This window comes from Rutidosis leptorrhynchoides, chromosome 6 (genome assembly GCF_046630445.1).
Source record: "Rutidosis leptorrhynchoides isolate AG116_Rl617_1_P2 chromosome 6, CSIRO_AGI_Rlap_v1, whole genome shotgun sequence".
Taxonomy (NCBI): domain Eukaryota; kingdom Viridiplantae; phylum Streptophyta; class Magnoliopsida; order Asterales; family Asteraceae; genus Rutidosis; species Rutidosis leptorrhynchoides.
The window spans coordinates 47,464,485-47,487,012 of record NC_092338.1 but is presented as its reverse complement, the minus strand read 5'-3'; the positions used below and the strand labels follow the sequence as shown (position 1 = coordinate 47,487,012).

Genomic DNA, 22,528 nt, shown 5'->3' with positions numbered 1-22,528 from the left:
GTATTTTTATTAAAAGTAAATCTTAAAAGTTAAAATAAGAAAAAGTAGTTTGTATTTTTATTAAAAGTAAATTTTAAAAGTTAAAATAAGAAAAAGTAGTTTGTATTTTTATTAAAAGTAAATCTTAAAAGTTAAAATAAGAGAAAAAGTAGTTTGTATTTTTATTAAAAGTAAATCTTAAAAGTTAAAATAAGAAAAAGTAGTTTGTATTTTTATTAAAAGTAAATCTTAAAAGTTAAAATAAGAAAAAGTAGTTTGTATTTTTTTTATTAAATGTAAATCTTAAAAGTTAAAATAAGAAAAAAAGTAGTTTGTATTTTTATTAAAAGTAAATCTTAAAAGTTAAAATAAGAAGAAAAAAAAGTAGTTTGTATTTTTATTAAAAGTAAATCTTAAAAGTTAAAATAAGAAAAGGTAGTTTGTATTTTTATTAAAAGTAAATCTTAAAAGTTAAAATAAGAAAAGGTAGTTTGTATTTTTATTAAAAGTAAATCTTAAAAGTTAAAATAAGAAAAATATATTATAATAATATATATTATAACTTAATATATATTATAATAATATTATTAATAATATAATATGAACCTATATTCTATCCTTCCCTTATGGTTTTATTATTTGTAATCATATCATTATTCCTTTGTTTGCTACTTATGAATTTAAAATGATTCTAATTTCATTTTATTATTTGTCTATGAATAGTAGTTGATTATGATTATGATTTATGTTATTCATTTTTTTGATAATAGAAAATGTCGAATTTCAAAAGGCTTAAATTTGCTCCTTTAGAATCAAGTGGGAACAACTACTTAACATGAGTTATGAATGTAGAAAAACATCTCGAATCAATCGGTATTTTAGAAACCCTGAATGAAAATAACAATTGTTCCGAATAAGAGAAAGCAATAGCAAGTATTTTTCTTAGGAAACATATTGACGAGTCTTTAGAATATACATATTAAATGATCGAAGATCCAAGTGTATTATGGAAAATACTCAAAGATAGATACGATATTAATTATCAAGAAATAACGGTGATCCATGAAAGAATAAAATTGAAGATGTTAGTAGACGCTCTTATAAGAATTTCGAAGATTCTTATTAGTGATCTGGTAACGTGGATCATCAGTCTAGTATTTCTTGAATACATGAACATCTTGTTTAGCTCTACAAATAAGTCCCAAAAGAAAAGAAAACGAGAGTGAATCTGTTGAAAAATCTTGATTAAATAAACCCTGAGCTACCTTGAGACTTGAATGGTTTGAATTTTCTAAGATGCCTAGCTTGTTATGTATCACTCATAAATAAATGGTTTTAGACCACAACGCATATGTTTTATTAAGTGTTATCTTTTATGTACTTCAGATTATAACTTGTTTGCACGTAATATAATTTGATTATCTTGCTGAAATATAACTCATTATTTGCTTATCTTATTTGAAGTTTTAATATGAATCCTGCTGAAATACAACATCATTTAAATGGTAAAAACCTATGTATTGCAGATAGTGGTAATATACACATTATGATCAAATCTAAGAAATGTTTCATTGATTTAAATCAAATGAAAAGCGCAGCGCATATGATTAAAAGCGCATATGATGAAAAGTGCATATGATGAAAAGCACAGCGCATATGATTAAAAGCGCATATGATAAAAAGCGCAACGCATATGATTAAAAGCACATATGATGGAAAGTGCATATGATGAAAAGCGCAACGCATATGATTAAAAGCGCAAATGGTGAAAAGGATATATGATGAAAAGCGCATATGGTGATTAATGAAAAAAACACATATGGTGATTAATGAAAAGCACATATGGTGATTAATGAAAAAGCACATATGGTGATTAATGAAAAGCACATATGATGATTAATGAAAAGAATATTGAGAAAGAATCACCAATGTTTCTTGAAAGAATTCAAGGTTATATATATGGACCAATTCATCCATCATGTGGACCATTTTGATATTTCATGGTTCTAATAGACGCATCTAGCGGATGGTCTCATGTTTGTGTGTTATCAAGCCGTAATATGGCATTTGAAAAGTTTCTTGCACAAATTATTAAATTGAGAACACATTATTCTGATTACACCATTAAAAGGATGAGACTTGATAATGCTGGTGAGTTAACATCTCAAGCATTAAATGATTATTATATGTCTAAAGGGATTGTTGTTGAACATCCAGTTGCTCATGTGCATACACAAAATTGGTTTAGCTGAATCAATAGATAAACGCTTGCAGCTAATAACTAGACAATTGGAAATGAGTACAAAACTCTCAATATTTATATGGGGACATGTAAATTTACATAATGCGACATTAATTCGCATTAAACCAAGTGCAAGTCATAAATATTCTCCATTACCAACTCAATTTTGGTCGAGAGCCAAATATTTTCCATCTTAGAACATTTGGTTGTGCAGTGTATTTTTAATTGCACCACCACAACAAATGGTTCCTCAAAGAAGGATTGAAATATATGTTGAATATGAAACATCTTCAATCATAAGATATATTGAACCCATGACGGGTGATGTTTTTACAGCACGTTTTGCTGATTGTCACTTTAATGAAACATTGTTCCCTAGATTAGGGGGAGAAATAAAAAAAAATAAAGAAAATGATGTTTCATGGTGTGAACCTCAATTAATGTATCTTGATCCTCGCACAAAAGAATGCGAGATTGAAGTTCAATAAATAACGCATATGCAAGAACTTGCGAATAAATTGCCTGATGCATTTACAAAAAAAAAAAAAAAAAAAGGTGACTAAATCATATATACCAGCAGCAAATGCTCCAGCCCGAATTGAAATTCCAAAAGCTGGCAATAATGTCACTCTTGAGTCTTTGCCACGTCTGAAAAGTGGAAGACCAATTGGTTCCAAAGATAAAAAATCCTCGAAAAGAAAATCAGCTGATAATGAGGTAAAAGAAAGTGTTCAAGAAGAACCACAAATCAATATTCCTTCTGCAGAGGATATTGATAAATATAAATACATAAATTGCAATAAATTATGCAATAATATGGAACCGAAATGGAATGACAAAATATTGATGAGAATTTTTCATATAATCTTACAATGACATCATGAATAAAGATGATGATCTAGAACCAAAATCTGTCATTGCATGTCAAAATAGACATGATTGGACTCAATGGATAGGAGCAATACAAGCTGAATTAGAATCGCTCAATAAAGAAAAGTTTTCGGATCAATCGTTGTCACTTTTAAAGATGTGAAACGTATGAGATAAAAATGAATTTTTATCCGAAAAAGAAATGATAAAAATGAGGTTACAAGATAAAGCTAGACTTGTAACTCAAGATTTCTCTCAAAGACCATGAATGGATTATGAGGAAAACTTATTCTCCTGTTATGGATGCAATTACTTTTAGATACTTAACAGCCTAACAGTTTCTAAAAATTTAGAAATGCATCTCATAGATGTTATTACTACTTATTTAAATGAAGCACTTGATAGTGATATATACATGAATATCCATGAAGGGTTTAAGGTATCAAATGCAAAACACAAAGAGATGTACTCAATTAAACTACAAAGGTCTTTATATGGATTGAAACAATCGGATCGCATATGGTATACCCGATTAAGTGATTACTTGATAAGAAAAGGGGTATACAAATAATCTCATTTGCACATGCGTTCTTATTAAGAAAACAATGTCCGGATATGTGATTGTAAGTTGTTTATGTCAATGATCATAACATCATATGAACAACTAAAGAGATCAGTATTGACTTGGATTGCAAATTTAGCACCTGCCTAATGGTTTACTTGTACATCAAACAACTTATACCGAAAAGATTTTAAAACATTTTTAAATACAAAATCATTGGTTGATATATCACTCAATATTGACACTGATCCATTTCATCTCCGTGAAGATTCTAAAGATCTTTACTGATCAGAAGTTCTATATCTTAGTGCAATTGGGGTTATTATGTATTTTACAAATTGTACAAGACCTGATATTTCTTTTGCAGTTAATTTGTTGACAAGGTTCAGTCCAACTCATACAAAAAGACATTGAAATGGGATCAAGCAGATACTTTGATACCCTTGAGGAATTACTGATTTAAAATTATTTTATTCTAACGCTTCAAAACAAGATTTGGTTGATTATGTATATGCAGGTCATTCATCAAATCCTCATAAAGATAAATCTCAAACTCGATATGTATTTCTATTTGGAGGTACCACAAAATCATGGCATTCTTAAAACAAACACTTGTTGCAACATCATCAAATCATGACGAAGTGATTGCGTTATATAAAACTACTCGAAAATGTTTTTGATTGAGATCAATGACACAAATCATTATTGATTCTTGTGGACTAGAACGCTATAAAAGACCAACAACTATCTTCACCAACAACTATGAAGATAATGCAGCTTGCATAATACAAATGAAAGAAGAGTATCAAAAGTGACAGAACAAAATATAAATGCTGACGAGGTGCCAAAGTCATAGACGGTCTTAACGGTCATAAGTTTGATGGAAAAGAATGGTATGTTGGTAAGGCTCAGAAAAGACTAAAAGGAAATAGGAATTGAAACAAGGGTTTGAGCAAACCATGAAGGAGATTGTAGACAAATCACATGGGCTAAACTTGTACATAAAAGATTTAGATGATACAGTTTCAGATGAAAACCTCAGATTCTTCTCATATAAGACAACCAGATTAAAATGAGATACGTTCAATCAACAACTCTGCTGATCTTTATACCAAAGCACTGTCAACCGCTGTTTTCAGAACACACGTTCACAATATTGGCATGAAGCAAGTTCAAAATATGTGTCGACTCAGCGATGTCTACTTGAGGGGGAGTCAACTTTATACTGCACTCTTTTTCCCTTGACTAAAGTTTTTATCCCACTGGGTTTTTCTTTAGCAAGGTTTTTAATGAGACAGTACTAGTTGCACTCTAATAAAATTGATCATCCAAGGAGGAGTGTTATAATATGAGTACAAAAAGTCATATGGATGATAAATTTTAGTCAACTTTGTATAGCTTGCATAGTAATATTTTACACTATAAATAGGCATGTATGGTAGCCATTTAATGGTGTACCATTTCTCTTGGAATATCAATATCAATATTTCTTCTCTCTTTGTTCTTATATATTGTTACATATTTAAGTAGTTAATAGGTCACTAAAGGTAGTTATAAGCCTACTGAATTATAATAATATGGTAGTATCTTTTGCAAGTGTACATTTTTTTGAAACGTATCTATTATATAGTATCATATAAATCTTTAAAATGATGATGTCATAAATAAAGATTATTCAAGTTTAAAAAAAATTCAAAAATAAATAAAAATCTAAATCTCCCATGATGATGTCATTAAAATAATTAATTATATTTAATAAAAATATTATTAACATGTTAATTGTATTGTATAATATATAAAGCATTATGTACAACTTTATGGTAAAACACTCTCATTATCATATGTACAATATCTGAAGCATTATGTATAACCTTATAATAAAATACCTCATGATCATATGTACAAACTTTAAAACAAATTGTACAATCTTTTACAAAATACCACATAAACACATGTATAAACTTTGAAGCATATTGTAGAACTTTTATATAATAATTGTATTTTAGTTTTTGAAAAAAATTCAAGAGACATTTGTTATTACTAATAATTATTATAAAAAATAAAAATACTCATTTTTAAAGCAAACTTTAAACAATAAAAGGTTGTAATATAGACTTTTATAACAAGAAAAATAGTAATGTGATGAAAATTGGAAGAGGGTGGTGAGAGAATAAATGTACTTCATTTATTCTGAGCAAATTAAGTATATCAATATATTTGTAAAAACAACGACAAGTTTTTTAGTCGAAATCCTTGGTTCCACGGTTCATTAAACTAAATGACTTTAGTATTTACATTCACTTAATACCTAAAACATATCATTAATTTGTTTCGTTTAAACAAACTCGTGGTTTTACTGGTCATTTTACTAGTGTGTGTGTGTGTGTGTGTATATATATATATATATATATATATATATATATATATATATATATATATATATATATATATATATATATATATATATATATTAGATTAGACAATTATTTTAATACGAATAAAGTATTAGCTAAACATGATACGAATAAAGTATTAGCTAAACATGATACAATAATAAATTTATATTTATATGCATTTATATTATATATTATTTATATTTCATATTAAAATTAGGATGATCCCCTGGTGTAAACTTGAGCAAGGCCTGCATACTTCTAATTATGCCTGGCAAACGGGTCAGGTTGGGTCAATTCGGGTAACGGGTCAAAATGGTTTTGGGTTGAAATGGGTCATAGGTCAAACGGATCAATTTTTTAAATGGGTCAAAATGGTTCATGTTGGGTTGGTTTGGGTAACGGGTCGAAACGGGTCACAAGTCAATTGGGTCAAATGGGTCAAACGGGTTACATCACTTTTTTTACATTTATTACATTATTTTAGTTATTATTATTTATTAAATATACATAAGAAACATTAATATACATAATAAATGATATAAACATGAATGCTTTATGAATTATTGACGGATGGAACTTTTTATGCTTGACCCATTTGACCCATTCACAAAACCCATTAGACCTATTTCTATTTATTGATCTTTGAGTATTGATACTCATTAGACCCGTTCATTCATTTTTTGTATAGGACTCAATATGTTGGAGAGAAACTCATTTGAATCTTTTTTTAAGTTTTAATTTACATTGTTAGGCCTAATTTTTCTCAAGACCCAATTGACCTGAAAGTTTGACTCATTTGACCCGAATTTGAGTGTTTGGGTCACAATTGTCCGGTATACTTCTAATACTTTAAGGCCGAGTGGAGCTCTAATATTGAAGCCCAATCTTTTTTAATGAACTAATCTTTTCTAATGAACTGGGCTTTGGCAAGTTTTGGAAGACTTATTAATAATACTTACGCATGGCACTATGGTACGTCTCGGTCCGGTTCTAAGTTGGGAAGGTTCCACACTTCCACAGTGTTAATTGCTTTTTAATATGTTTTTATTTAAAGTTAACCGATTAGACATAAGACATAAGACAGTCTACAGTAATAATAATGTTCGTTGACGTACACACATAAGACATAATAAATCTTTAACTCTGTTTTCACTTAATTTACCGTTATTGACCGGTTAACTCCAAATGGTTTATTCGGTCTTAGTTGATTGAATCGGACGTGCCAAACTTGATTCTAAAACAAAATGAACAACTTTAGTAAAAACTCCTCAATATTACATTGTTAATTCGATAATCAATCACTTAAAATATAAAATGATATCGATTGATAATTAATGCATGCATATCTATTTCTAAAAGGCGATACTTCTAAATTGTATACTATAAAGATTAAACTTGGGATAATAATGTATTAAATGCAGTTTTATTTTTATTTTATTTTTTAAAAAACCCGTGTTTCCAATTATGTTTGCAAACGGACTAATCAATCAACTGGCGCCCATTTTGCAGTAGCTTGGAGTCATCGGGTTGAACCTTCTTGACCACAAAAAAGTATATCTTTTGTTTATGTGATTCGAACTTCGGGCCTTTAAGTATTTCATCCTTAAAGATTAAGTCTGTACCACTAGGTCACTAACTTTATACGAAGTAGTATAATTGTAATTTTAGAAATAGATAAATAAATAAACAAACATTTACATAAATGAATTACAGTAATAAGTTATTATGGAATACAATAATTACTAACATTAACTGTTATTCAGGCTTGCAACTACAACGTAATTTCTCAAATCAAGAAATGATTCGATGAAAAGGACAATAATGCATGATTTAGTCTTGGTCTAGGTCAACCCAAGTCAATCAGATGACCCCTTCCAACACTCCAAAAGAAAAGTTTCTCGTCAAGGTCGTATTAGTCATTTATAATAACGTGTCATCGAATATCAAAATATTAAATGTTTGAAAATCTAAATGATTTAAATAATTTTGATTAAAAGTGATTATGAAAAACAATAATATTTTTAAAACATTATTTAAAGTATACATTTTGAATGGTGTAAAGTTACTTTATAGAATTCTAATACGGAGTATCATCTAGGTGATGTCGATATCGGCATTTGAAAAGAAAAAAAAAGAAAAATATATATATATATATATATATATATATATATATATATATATATATATATATATATATATATATATATATATATATATATATATGGGCAGGATCAATGGGGAAGTAACCAATCGGGGGGAAGAAAAAAAAATTTCGTTTTTTCTGAAAAAAAAAAATTTCGGCATCAAGATCACACAAAAATATGAACATTTAGAAGAGACACTTCGTGATGAATGTTATTATTTAGGCGGGAAAACGATCGACAAAAATAAAATTCAAGATAATATTGTTCGTGAAGAATATGAACGTTTTTTTCTTCTTCATGTTTTGTGAAGTAAAATTTAGCCCGATTTAGAGTTTAGGGTTTAGGGTTTGGTGTTTTGGGTTTATTCCATAAACCCTAAACCCTAAACTCTAAACCGTTCGTGTTACCGACGAGCTTCTAGCTCAGTGGTACCCGATGCCTTTGATCCCTGGGCCCACAGTGGGGGAAGCTTTGACACAAGGAAGGCGCAAGTTCGATTCTCAGTCTGGGCGCTCCGCATGGAATTATTTCTCCTCCGGGGGGAATTTGTGAAGTGTTTTCGGGGGTCTAGCTAGCTGGGGTAAAAATTGCTCTTGCCGCCACTGTGGGTACTGGGAGGAGGTACTTTTCTGGCACAGGTCTCTTTCGGGATGGGATTGGTGGGTGCTACGGCACACAGGGTTAGCGTGTCCCTGCAATATATACACGTTTTGACACAAACCGTTCGTTTTAAAAACTCAATCTAAATCCTAAATCTAAACCCTAAATCTAAACCCTAAACCCTAAATTTCTAAACCATAATATCTAAACCCTATAAACCCTAATATCTAAACCCTAATATCTAAACCCCAATAGCTAAAACCTCAAAATATGCTCGAAAAACACAATAATTGTTATATATTACTTCTTCGAGCGTTTTTCCGCCAAAATAAAAACATTTATCACAAAGTGTCTCTACTAAATGTTCATATTTTCATCTCATCTATAATGTTCGTGAACAAAGTTTTTTCAAAAAACAAAAAGAAAAAAAAAAGTTTTTGCTTCCCCCGCTTCCCCCCGAATGGTTACTTCTCTCTTGATCCTACCAATATATATATATATATATATATATATATATATATATATATATATATATATATATATATATATATATATATATATATGGAAAATAAAAATGTTAAATGTTTAAGAGAATATTTTATGATCAACGCGTATTTTTTGTTCAACCTTATTGTGATTAAATAATTCAACAATTACAAGCGACTTGGTAAATTAACCGCAACCTAGGATTTCATACAACCCCTCCCAACGGTAAGGGCTTTTGTTTGTTGTAGCGTTAGTTTCATGGTTCGTTCTTTTTTTTTGGCCGTACGTGTTCGGTTTGTTAAAGTTCCGCTTGTCTTGGTTCTCTTGTCTTGTTTTGTTGCAAATCGGAAGACTTGCTTGTATTGTTTTTATTATAAAATATTTTATCCATTATATTATTCGTGATTAATTATATTAAAAAATTATTTAGTTTCCTATTTAATACTACTATGTTAACTTGCTATGCAAGATATCTTAACTTATAGATAAGTTTTAATTGAGTTTACTTTAATATAATAATAGTAATAATAATAATAATAATAATAATGATGATGTAACATTCTTAATAATAATAATAGTAATAATAATAATAATAATAATAATAATTGAGTTTCATGGGATCTGCTGTGCTTGTAGCCCCAAAACGCGCTGTGTCTGGTAAGGATGGAAGTTACCTTATAAGAGACTCAAACAATCTTACACAATTCCACCTTACCGCGACCACAATATTGTCCGCTTTGCCCGTAGGCGCACGGCTTTTTCTACGAGGATTTCCCAGGAGGTCACCCATCCTAGTACTACTCCCGCTCGAGCACGCTTAATTGCAGAGTTCTCATGAGATCTGCTGTGCTTGTAGCCCCAAAACGCGTTGTGTCTGGTAAGGATGGAAGTTACCTTATAAGGGACTCAAACAATCTTACACAATCCGATGTGGGACGGGGTGTTACAAATAATAATAATAATAATAATTATTAATAATAATAATAATAATAATAATAATAAGAAGAAGAAGAATTGATTATATTCTATTTATAATTTCTATCAGTTTTAGAGTTTTTTTATTCTTGGATGAAAGTTTACCGCCTTGGTTTTTCGCTAAAAATAATAAAATCGACCATCCTAGACTCCCAGACCCCAGTCAACTCAGGGGCAGTTTCGTAAATCAACCGTAACAATTCTACAAAAAGTGGGACCCCTTCCCTCGTGTTTTTAAAATAGTCCGCCAGTCCAATTCTCATCCACTTCCTAACCCTTTCCCTTATTTTTCTTTGGACACAAAACAAAATCCAAAAAAAAAAAAAAAAGAAAAAAAAAAAAAATAGAAACCCATCATCTACTATCGTGCGCCATCTAATCTTCCGGCGGCTTTTATAACCGATCTGGTGTAGTAAACCGTCGCCGTTTGTAAATATGGCCGAACAAGAATACATAAAATCGAAGATATCAGTATGGTGGGATATAGAAAATTGTCAAGTACCTAAAGGTTTTGAACCGCATTCGATCGCACAGAATATAAGTTCTGCGTTGGTTAATATGAATTATTGTGGGCCCGTATCAATTTCTGCTTACGGTGATACTAATCGGATCCCTTCTTCTGTTCAACAAGGTCTTAATAGTACCGGAATCGCCTTAAATCACGTGCCCGCTGGTATATATATATATATGCTTGCACTTTTTTTGTTTCTATATATTCTATATTTATATATTCTATATTTATATATTCTATATTTATTTATTTATGTATTGTATATATTACTGTACATGGCAGAATTATATTAAGTTGGAATTTAATTTGCTACTTATAGTATATGAGTGAGTAGACCGTGGTGGAATTGATTTCTATAAACCCTATTATGAGATGTTTAACACTTGAGTATATCTGTTTTTACAATTGATGATCTATTTATGTAATTTTTATGATTGAAGTTATGAGTTTTAGATTTTTTTTTTTTTTTCCCTTTTTTTGTTAACTTGATGAAAATATTATGTTACAATATTTTTAATTGTCCTAATGTATGTTATGCATCTCATAACCATTTTATTTTTTTTTAATTTTTTTTTTTTTTTTTTTGAGTCTAGGTGTCAAAGATGCAAGTGACAAGAAAATATTGGTGGACATGTTATTTTGGGCCGTCGATAATCCCGCCCCTTGCACTTATTTGTTAATATCTGGTGATCGAGACTTCTCGAACGCTTTACATCAATTAAGGATGAGGAAATATAATATTCTTTTAGCACAACCTCATAAAGCATCCGTCTCACTCCTTGCCGCAGCAAAGAGCGTGTGGCTTTGGACTAGTCTATTAGCCGGAGGACCACCATTAACAAATGGTGAATCACCTCAGCCAGTTGATAATGGCTATGGCCATGGCCAGTCAGGACATATCCCGGTTTCTGAGCCGGTTCAGATATTGGATAATGGGTATGGCAATCCGAATCCAGGGTTGCAGAAATTTGCAAGTTTAGGAAAAACAACTGATTTTAAACCCAAGGGAAAACCATTAAGGAAAAACTTTAGTCAACCAGTTATGTCTATAACTTCGAGTCCGCCGAATGGGAGTATGGAGTATCAAATTAAATCAAACTCTCAACAACCTGGATATATGCAGCCTAGTCACACTGCTAATGTTTCTTCAAGTGGATCAAACCCTAATTACATTCATGTTCACCCTGATTATTCGTGGAGCAATGGAAATAATGCGACTGGCTACCAAGGTCATCATCCACAGTCAGTAAAGCCTATTAATCCCCCGGGAACTCCTGCACTTGCACCAATAAATTTCTTTCCTCCCAATTCACATACGCGTCCTCATTATACGCCTCACAGGCCTGAATATGTTCCTGATGTTGGTAAGCTTAACTTAAAAGAAAGCTCGGTAACAGCTAAACCACTTAATGGTAGACATCCGATACAGAATTCCACTAATTCTGCAAATCATGCATACGCAAATAGTCCACAAAAAGGACATGGTATGCCAAACAAATCTACTCTGAACAAATACCCGGCTAATAATCCCGATTCTAAGCCATCAACTTCCTCACCACCGGACACCACAAATGGTTGCGGTGTGTGGGGTACACCTGGATGCCCAAAACCACCAGAATCTGTTCAACGCATGATAGGGATAATTCTACTTGCCTTGAACACACTGAAAACTGAAAAGATATTGCCTACTGAAGAAAACATAACTAGTTGCATTCAATATGGTGATCCCAAACAGCGTAATATTGATGTTAAGAAGGCCCTAGAGAGTGCCGTCAAGCAACAACTTGTAGTGAAACAAAATCTTGGTTTAGTACCATTATTTGTTGGTAAAAATGAAAGAGTATGGAATTGTGTGAATCCTGAGGGTAATAACATCAAAGATTACTCAAAACAAACATGGGATAAGCTGCAAAATTTCTTATCAACTCCTGCTGCTCGATCTGCGATAGCAAATTCTAATTGCAGGTAGCGTGTGTTCTCAATTCATATTAGTTATGTCGGTTAAATAATCCAAATAAAAAATTCAGTTGTAACTGAATGGAACAGACAATGTTTGAATGTGCTATGTCGGTTGAAGTTGTAGCGATAAGCTATTCTGTGTTTGAGTTGATAAAACATATTTTCTATTGAATTTTATTATTATTTATTTTTAATACCAGTTTTATGTTAATAAATTTGGAAGAAAGTATCTTAAACATTTTTTTAACGATTACCTGTTATTAAAAAGTTTATGACTGATGTACATTTAGCTTATCTAAATTGATTATGTGACCCCTTAATAATCAAATAAGTAAAGTGAGAACCATTACCAATGCTGAAAGCTAATTATTGTCACTTCAAGTAGTAATAATCAGTATCGTATCGCATATCCGAACACCACCTTTATGATTTGTGTTAAGCATTATCTGACATGTGATCAATTTTGTTTTGGATAGATATGAGGCTGCACTTATCATACAAAGGTCTTGCTTAAAAGATAGCGCTTTGGGTGACGTAATTCATATTTTGTACTTGGCTATCACTGGAAAAAAGTGGATCGTACCTAATCCTGATGGATGGCAACCTGTTACTATTACTCTTCTGGGGTCCACCCCCACCCCGTCATCAGATCATTGAAAATTAACGGGTTTGGAAGGCCTGATTAGTCTAATCAGGATAAGTAAGTTGGCCTTTATAATTTATTACAAATTTAGTGTAGAATTCTAGTAGTTAAGTTTGACTAAAACCGGGTCAAACGTAATAGAACAAACTTAGTTTAGGTCGTAGAGAAATAGTTTCTTTTGAGGTTTTAGTAGGGGTTTAATCATCTTTATTTTCTAAGCCATCCGTATACATTCAAAAGATCAGGTTAATCGTACACAATCCAGAAGAGACTGTATGAACAAACACAAAATAGCAGTCAAAGGAGTATGTGGCTAGTTTATGTCCTGAGACTGGTGTAGTTTTTAAGATGAAGATGATGATGAAACTTTTGAATATGTTATGTTCTGAAATTGAAATTTTCTTTAGAAGATGGGGATCAAATTGAGTATGTTAATTTTCTGAAACTGAAGGTTTAAGGGGGTAGAGATCATTGTTTGTATAGTTATGTTTCAAAAATGAAGTTTTAAAGGAAAGGATGATCAAGTTTGAACATCTTATGTTCTGAAATTGAAGTTTTTAAAGGGAAGATGGTGATTAAATTTGAATATGTTAAGTTCTGAAACTGTTGTTTTAAGGGGAATGTATAGTTATGTTTCAAAAGTGAAGTTTTACATGGAAGGATGATCAAGTTTGAACATTTTATGTTCTAAATCTGAAGCTTTAAGGGGATAATTATGATTAATTTCGAGTATTTTATGTTCTGAAACTGAAGTTTTAAGGGGAATGTATAGTTATGTTTCAAAAGTGAAATTTTCCAGGGAAGGATGATCAAGTTTGAAAATTTTATGTTCTGAACTGAAGCTTTAAGGTGATAATTATGATCGATATCGAGTAAATTTATTTTCTGAAACTGAAGTTTTAAGGGGAAGATGATGATCAACTTTAAATATATTATATTCTGAAACTTGTGAAGTTGTATAAGGGGAAGATGATGACCTGATTATAAATATGCTATGTCATGACAAATGGTGAAGATAATCAGATTTTTATTATGCTTTATGTTATGAAAATACAAGGGGATGATGATGATGATCATTAATTGAGTAGCACATTATCGCAAAGAATGTTGAGTCGGAATCAAATGAAAACACTATGAGGATATATTTTTGTTACTGCATACTAGCTTCAATCCGTTAAGGTAATGACGGACAAATTTTATGACATGAATATATCTTAAGATCTGCTAATGTTCATGAAGGCGGTAGCTATATTGACAGTCTTGCATTTCGATATTAAAAGATTCATATTTGTATATTTGTTATTTCTAGTATGACATTAATAAGCATTCAAGATTTCATGAACAAGTTTGGTTTTGTAATAATGCTGCTTATTATATGACTGAATACGAATGTTTATTAAGGTAATTTTCTTTAAGTGAACTGTTTGATTATATGATGCATGCATTACTGGATAACTGGAGGTTTGACTTGTACATGCACATAACACTAGTTTGTGTGTGATTCGCAAGTGGTAATCTTGGTATAAATGGAACACTGATGTTCAATTCCAATCGACAATTCCTCAATATCTTGTTCATTCGCAACAAAATATTTTCTTTGTGCGTTGGTAAACAAAAACATGCTTTTTGGGGGGGAGAGATACTATTGCAGCAATCGAGTCACTATTTCAGCAATCGAGTCACTGGTATCTAACATATTCATACCTAAGGCTTTTTCACAAAGTGGTGATGAAACATATAACTTGTACAAATCTTTCCATTTTCCAAGTCGATCCAATCCATTCGTTCGTAGAGCTATTTACTCAATCGCAGACATTTCTGAACCCGATCATGGTCCTAGGATTGGTAATTGAATAAAAGATTTTTCTAAAACAATATCATATTATTATTAGTTATTAAATTAAATAATAAAACAATATCATATCGATTGTGTACTTATGTATTCTCAAAAGTTAAAAATAAATATTAAGCGTGATAAATTGGTAATCGAATAAAAGACCTTATTTTGTAAAATCTTGCCTACTTAGTCATTCTAAAACGTGTATATAAGTAGTGCTATTATCAAAAGGCGTATTGGTCTAGAGTTATCCAGGTGGTCTCTAACTTTCAGATTATGTTCAAGTCAAAAAGTGGTCAGATTATGTTAGAAGTATGAGTTGCCTGATATAATCAAAAAAAGAGAAACTAATCGGCTTTATTGCAAACTGTAATAAAAGATGAGAAAAACAACATATGACAGAATGTAGCTTTAGGCATTATGGTACATGTGAGAGCTCAACGTCGAAAAGTAGTAATTAGCAGAATCAGATCAACCACTGGTTCAAACAAGTTACACAAGTTTGGCAACTAAACAACCATACTGCCCAAGATGAACACTTTACTTCAACAGGTATACTAATGATTTGTTACCTTCAGATCAAGAAGATGATTTGAATCATCCTCAATATCACATGATCATTTTCAAACTGCACACAACAAGTCAAACACTGAACGCACTTTGAACTAAAAAGCAACAACTAATATGAAAATGCATACCTCTTTCAATCTTGAAAAACTTTACATGTGAACCCAGTATCAACAAGATTGCAAATGGCATCCCTAAATCTGTAGTAATCATCAACAGTGTTATAAATCTGATGAGATATCCTAGCATACCCTGTTACCGGGTTAACTTCCCCATCCTTAGGTTGCCGATAATATATCGGAACTTCAACCTTAAAACAATCCCTCAAACGAGACCTCAACTTCAACGTATCAGAATCACTCATAATCCCCAAACAAGCAGGCAAACCAACCATCGCCATACTCGAACACATTTCCGGAGGTGAACCAAGATGAGTCCCCCAAGCCTTCACCAACATTTCCGCCATCTCCATAACCTTTTCATGATTCCACTTCCTTATTCCATCAAGCCCACCTTCAAACTTATTTACAAACTCTAAAGCTTCAGGTACAACTAACTGCGCACTATAATCCCTAGTACCAATCCACGAACTCTCTATAGCTATCCCATTTCCATATTCATGAGACACAACGGGATGATGCAAGTTCGACAATTCAGGATTCCTACAATGCAAAAACGCAATCGACGGAGGACAAAATAACCACTTGTGCAAATTACTAGTGTAAAAATCAGCACCGATATCGTTCACATCAACCTCAATCGATCCGATCGCATGGGCAGCATCAACGAATATACGGTCAACACCTTCTTCTCTACACATTTTAACTAACTCTTTAACAGGAATCACAACACTCGGCATCGAAGTTATATGATCAATCACAGCTAACCTAACCTTACGATTATTCGATTTCGCTAATTCTAAAGCATCTCTAAAAGCATTAATAATTTCATCGTTACAACTAACAGGAAAGGGCATTTTAACCTCAATCACCTTACCACCAGCTCGAGTAACGTAGGCTTCAACGGACTTTTTAACGGCACCGTACGCGTAATGCAGTATCACCGCCGTATCGCCGGGATTGAATTTTGAGTCGAAAAACGACCATTTAATGTGTTGCAGAACAATTGCAGCAGCAGTTGTGGCATTATCGACAATTGAGATCTCGTCGACGTGATTTGCGTTGATTAGGGTTTTGATGGAGTGGCGAGAACGGAGATTTAAGGGTTTGAGCAGATTGAAATAAAAGTGGTCGGGTTGTTCGAGGAAACGGAGCTGGTACTGTTGTTGAGCTTGGATGACGGAATTAGGGCATGAACCGAAACTGCCGTTGTTGATTCGGGCGACGTTCGGGTCGTGATGTGCGAATTCGGATCGGATATCAATTGTGGTGGTGTTGGTGGTGGTGCCGTTGGATGCCATAGTGGAGAATTGGGGTTTGAGATGAAACTGTCAAGAGTGAGTGGGGAGGTTTAGTCAGCAAATACATAAACAAATAGTCGATGGCCATTGCTTGATTTTGACTTTTTAAGTTTGACTTTTTTATTTGACCTAAAGAAGATAAGGTACGTGCATTAATGCAAAAAAAGAAATAGGTAAAGCCGTAAAAGTGCTAATTGAATTAGTTGAACATGTAAACTGATGGAAATAAACTTTTTTGTTATTTGTTCATTGAAGTTTATGAATGGGTTAACTAAGAGATTTAATGTATGCATATTTTGTTGCTAGTTTGATGGTGTCAATAACAGTAAATCAAATCACATAATCATACAAGATTATATTATCAGAACGTAAATGCAAATACTACTAGTAGAGTAGTAGTATAACAAAAAACAAAATCCTCGAAATACAAATATGGCTTTATGCGGGAGGTCATAGTCATACCCGTTAGTAAGAGCCCATTACAAAAACACAATCCTCGAAATAATACTTATATTATGAGAGAGCCCATTTTTATCGTATATGGGTCTATGGGAGGTCATACTCATTAGTCATTAGCAAGAGCCCATGGGTCAAGCACGTGTACTATTTTACGGTGGATTTAATGACCTCTTGATTATCTTAATTAAATGGTTAAGCCGTAAATATTGAACCATTTAGACCTTCTTTAACCCTGGCGTGTTGGGTCATGTGTTGGCCAACACGCCTATAACCATGGTGTGCTGCTTCGTGTGCTACATGTGTGCTTCAAGTGAGCACCGAGACCTTCGTACGCGTGCTGCATTTATTCCCATTATTTAATTAGTTTTTATCCCCCTTTTCACCCAACTTCCAATCAGATTTTAACACATCACCCAACACGCCACTTAACACTCCACCCCATTACACACCGGTATGGCAGCACGCTCATCAAGCACCTCACCCCACCCAGCAACACGTCCATCATACCCTTCAGGGATAAAGATGGTCTTAGTATTTTGCACATTTTTTCTGACCAATTTATGGTGCGAAACCTTGGGTGAAATTATGAGAACTTATGTGGATATGATTACTCTTGACAATGGCGAGTTTAGATTATAGTCCGTAGAGTCACGGGACACCACTAATTTAAAATTTGTATAGAAAACACTCTTTAAATTGTACATGACACCACTAAATTTAACTAAGAGGATTCAATATATTTTTTACAAGTCTAGTTTTTTTTTTTAAACCTATATGGGATGGGATTCCACTAAATTTAATTACTCGGATCACATATATTTTTCGAATTTTTAATTTTTTTAAGATAAACAACCATTGATATAACATTCAAATATAATTAGTAGTGAACAAAAATTCCAGAACTCCATTAAATATTGATCCTGAAACCGCCACTGATAGCTGATCTTGGTATTTTCGGAGATGTGTGTAGGCGGAGTGTGACTGTGTGAGAATGGAGGGCTATACTCATATAAGTGATCTGGCAATACCAAATTACCAATGATTACCTCATTTCACAAGTTAAGCCACGCATGAAAGAAAACCTCGTGTAACTATTGGAGCCAAAAGGAGTTCACTTTTGGTTGTGAATTCAAGGACTACGGTTTATCAGTTTTATATTCTTATCAACCACACATCTATCATATTTGGTTTATTCTGAAGTCTTGAATTATTAGACTAAGATACAAGTATATAAGTATATAAGATTATAAGATATTATAAAAATAACCTTGTTATATTAAAGCACTTTTTGCTGCCAATGATAAAGTTATATCAACCTAAAATACCTTATCTAACATATGAATATACTTTTGTTGTGATTCCTGAGTTTGTCAGTTTGTAGATTAAAATGACATGTTTATTTAATTTATTGATATTTCGAAGGTTAGATACTTTTAGGTACGAAGGATTTGGATTTTGGTTTACTAAATACATCGGGAAGTTTCCTGGAAAGTACCGCCTGTCATATTCGAGGGTTGAGTACCAATGCCAGTTATCTAGCATCTTGTGGAATTAACCCGTATTTAGTATACTTACAAAACCTATTCTCACACGGATCTCATAATACTTGGTTTAATACAGTAATATTAATTATCTAATTAATTAATAATAATGAATAATTATAAATAATTCAACTCTACAAATATGTATTCTAGTTCAATTAAAATAATTTTATTTATCTAATTTATTTTGATGTTTTTTTTTTTTTTTTTGAAAACAGTACTGGATCACCGAATGGGGACTTAACTAGGGATGACAATGACTACCCGATCCGGTGAATATGCACCCGATCCACCCGCTTCGTGATAAATATGGATGAACCTAAATGGATATGGATACGTATATGGATGAACCTAAATGAATATGGATATGGACATGGATGAAAAGTTTCATCCATGGATGTATCCATTACCACCCGAAATACATATACAAATACGTAAATATAGATATATGGTTACATATTTACTATCACAAGCTCATTTACTGTTAGATTTACATTTTGCTTTTAACCCTATAATGAGATAACTTTAATATATTTACAATAAAACATGTGTATCTGTAACGACCCGCCAAAATCGCTATTGACGCAGTACGTTATTCACCGGTTTCATTGCGAGGTATTGACCTCTATATGATACGTTTTGTAAACATTGCATTCTTTTGAAAAGACACACCATAAATGAATATCTAAATTCAAGGTTTTCGACATCTGATGATTTCTACATATATACAATCACCGTAAATAATAGTTTACAATAATACGTCCATTGACAATGCAATCAAAATAAGATACATGGTGATGATTTTGTGAATGCAAAGTTTTCTCGAATAAAGCATGTATGACTCCATGCACTTAGCTTGTATAACGTATAAGCAAACAGCGGAAGACTTCTAGGGACTGAGAATAAACATGCTAAAAGTGTCAACACAAAGGTTGGCGAGTTCATAGTTTTAATGTTGCGCATAATATTTATATAAAGGTGGACCACAAGATTTCATTAATTTCATCCAAAACGTTTATCAAAATATTCTACGAAATTGAGCACCCTGGTAACTAAACTTAACGTATATATAATAAGTACCCCTGTTTTAACATACATGCAACCAACATGTACAATACACACAAACCAACGTGTACTAAACTCAAATAGCATACGTCCGCTTTATAGTTCAAGCTAGGGTCTCTATACCTGGAACGGACGAGTGTGACGACCCGAAAATTTCCGATCAAATTTAAACTTAATCTTTATATGTTTCCGACATGATAAGCAAAGTCTATTAAATTGAATTTCAAAATTTTTGAACTATTTTATGAAATCATTTAACCTTCGACTGCTCTCGACGATTCACGAACAATTAATTGTAAATAGATATGTGTGTATGTATATATAAATAATAATTCGAAATATAATTTGAATTATTATATGTTGTTGTTATTAAAAATTAATAAAATAAAAAAATAGGATATTATAATAATAATTATTTAAAATATATCTCTATATATAAATAGAATATATTAAAAATAAATATTAAATGATTATAATGCTCGTTTGATGTTCCGATTGATATTAAACAAGTTAAAATCGAACTTATGTGATTTTAAAATAAACAATGATCCGAAAATGAGTTTTACAAATTATAGACTTATTAAAAATGTATTTAGGAACTATTTATTGAATTTTAAAACTTTTTATATTTTATTTGAGGCTGAGAGTGAATAATTAATGTAATTTTTATTTAATAGTTAATGACCAAATCTTATACCATAATGACCAAAATAAATAAAGATAGTCACTATAAAAATTTGAAATTTTTCCGAAGACTTTTTATCCGCCACTAATTATCAACGGGGTACGATATATTAGTCCATTAAAACTGTCGGTAACTAGATAACAAATTTTACATCCGTGAATCCAAATTATTGATCACTAAACTAAACTTTATTAAAGTTATTGGCCATACAACTTGACAAATAACAAATTGGTACTATAATATTGATTATTAACTGCCTTATTACAATTCATCAATTCATATCCCATGATTGACCAACTATACAAGTATTAATTGGTATTAAGATATATAATCACCACAACCTGCTCCCATTTCTTCAAGCTTCGATCAAGGATAAGTTAAATGGCTGCTTAGCTGTGTGCTCATTTCCCACGTTTCATTGATATTTTATATTATATTTATATCACCTATCTTTTCAATATATATAGACACAAACATATGGTAACCACCATCTCCACTCACTGAAATGTCCCGTTCATATTGATTATAAACGTTCCATATTAATTGATTTCGTTGCGAGGTTTGACCTCTATATGAGATGTTTTTCAAAGACTGCATTCGATTTTAAAACAAACCATAACCTTTATTTTATCGATAAAGGTTTAAAATATTACGACGATTATCAAATAATGATAATCTAAAATATAACGTTTTCACATTATTATTACATAATGGTTTACAATAATAATACACAACAATATATGTCTTCGAATGCAGTTTTTAAACAATATTATACAAACATGGACTCCAAATCTTGTCCTTAATTTAGTATGCAACAGCGGAAGCTCTTAATAATCACCTGAGAATAAACATGCTTTAAATGTCAACAAAAATGTTGGTGAGTTATAGGTTTAAATCTATATATCAAATTGTAATAATAGACCACAAGATTTCATCTTTTAATAACATGCAATCTGCACAAAAATCATTCATATGTTTGAACACCTGATAACCGACATTAACAAAATGCATCTAGAATATCCCTATAAATAATATCGAAGTACTAAAGCAGTTCAAATTCTCTGACTGATGCGTGTCAAAGCCCATAGATCTATCTTTAGGATTCGCGTCAACTGGTGGCAATTATAATAAACACCAATTCTTAGGTTACCAAGTTCAACAAGGGCGATATCCGGTGTAACGATTCAACATAGAATGTGGTTTCAATTACTTGTGTCTATTTTGTAAATCATTTTCAAATCTGCATGTATTCTCATCCCAAAAATATTATATATTAAAAATGGGACTATAACTCACTTTCACAGATTTTTCCTTCATCGGGAAAATAAGACTTGGCCACGGGTCGATTCACGAACCTATAACAAATATGTACATATATATCAAAGTATGATTGAAATATATTCACAACATTTTTTTTATTACGTTTTTATGATTTAAGTTTATTAAGTTAGCAGTCCTCGTTAGTAACCTACAACTAGTTGTTCAAAGTTAGATGTACAGAAATAAATCAATATATATTATCTTGAATCAATCCACGACCCAGTGTATACAAGTCTCAGGCTAGATCACAACTCAAAGTATATATAT

The 22,528-nt window shown here is 31.7% G+C and overlaps 2 protein-coding genes across 2 annotated transcripts; one reads left to right on the top strand and one right to left on the bottom strand.

The window, feature by feature from the left end:
• The first annotated feature begins 10,536 nt into the window (after positions 1 to 10,536).
• On the top strand, positions 10,537 to 14,780 carry LOC139852071 (uncharacterized). The gene is made up of 3 exons (XM_071841295.1): positions 10,537 to 10,927; positions 11,359 to 12,730; positions 13,201 to 14,780. The coding sequence occupies exons 1-3, from the start codon at positions 10,690 to 10,692 to the stop codon at positions 13,379 to 13,381; spliced, it is 1,791 nt and encodes a 596-aa protein (XP_071697396.1). The 5' UTR covers positions 10,537 to 10,689; the 3' UTR covers positions 13,382 to 14,780.
• Positions 14,781 to 15,533: 753 nt separating this feature from the next.
• On the bottom strand, positions 15,534 to 17,215 carry LOC139852939 (probable L-cysteine desulfhydrase, chloroplastic). Its single transcript, XM_071842284.1, has 2 exons — positions 15,903 to 17,215; positions 15,534 to 15,832 (listed from the first exon to the last, which is right to left on the bottom strand). The coding sequence occupies exon 1, from the start codon at positions 17,189 to 17,191 to the stop codon at positions 15,908 to 15,910; it is 1,284 nt and encodes a 427-aa protein (XP_071698385.1). The 5' UTR covers positions 17,192 to 17,215; the 3' UTR covers positions 15,534 to 15,832; positions 15,903 to 15,907.
• Positions 17,216 to 22,528: the final 5,313 nt, after the last annotated feature.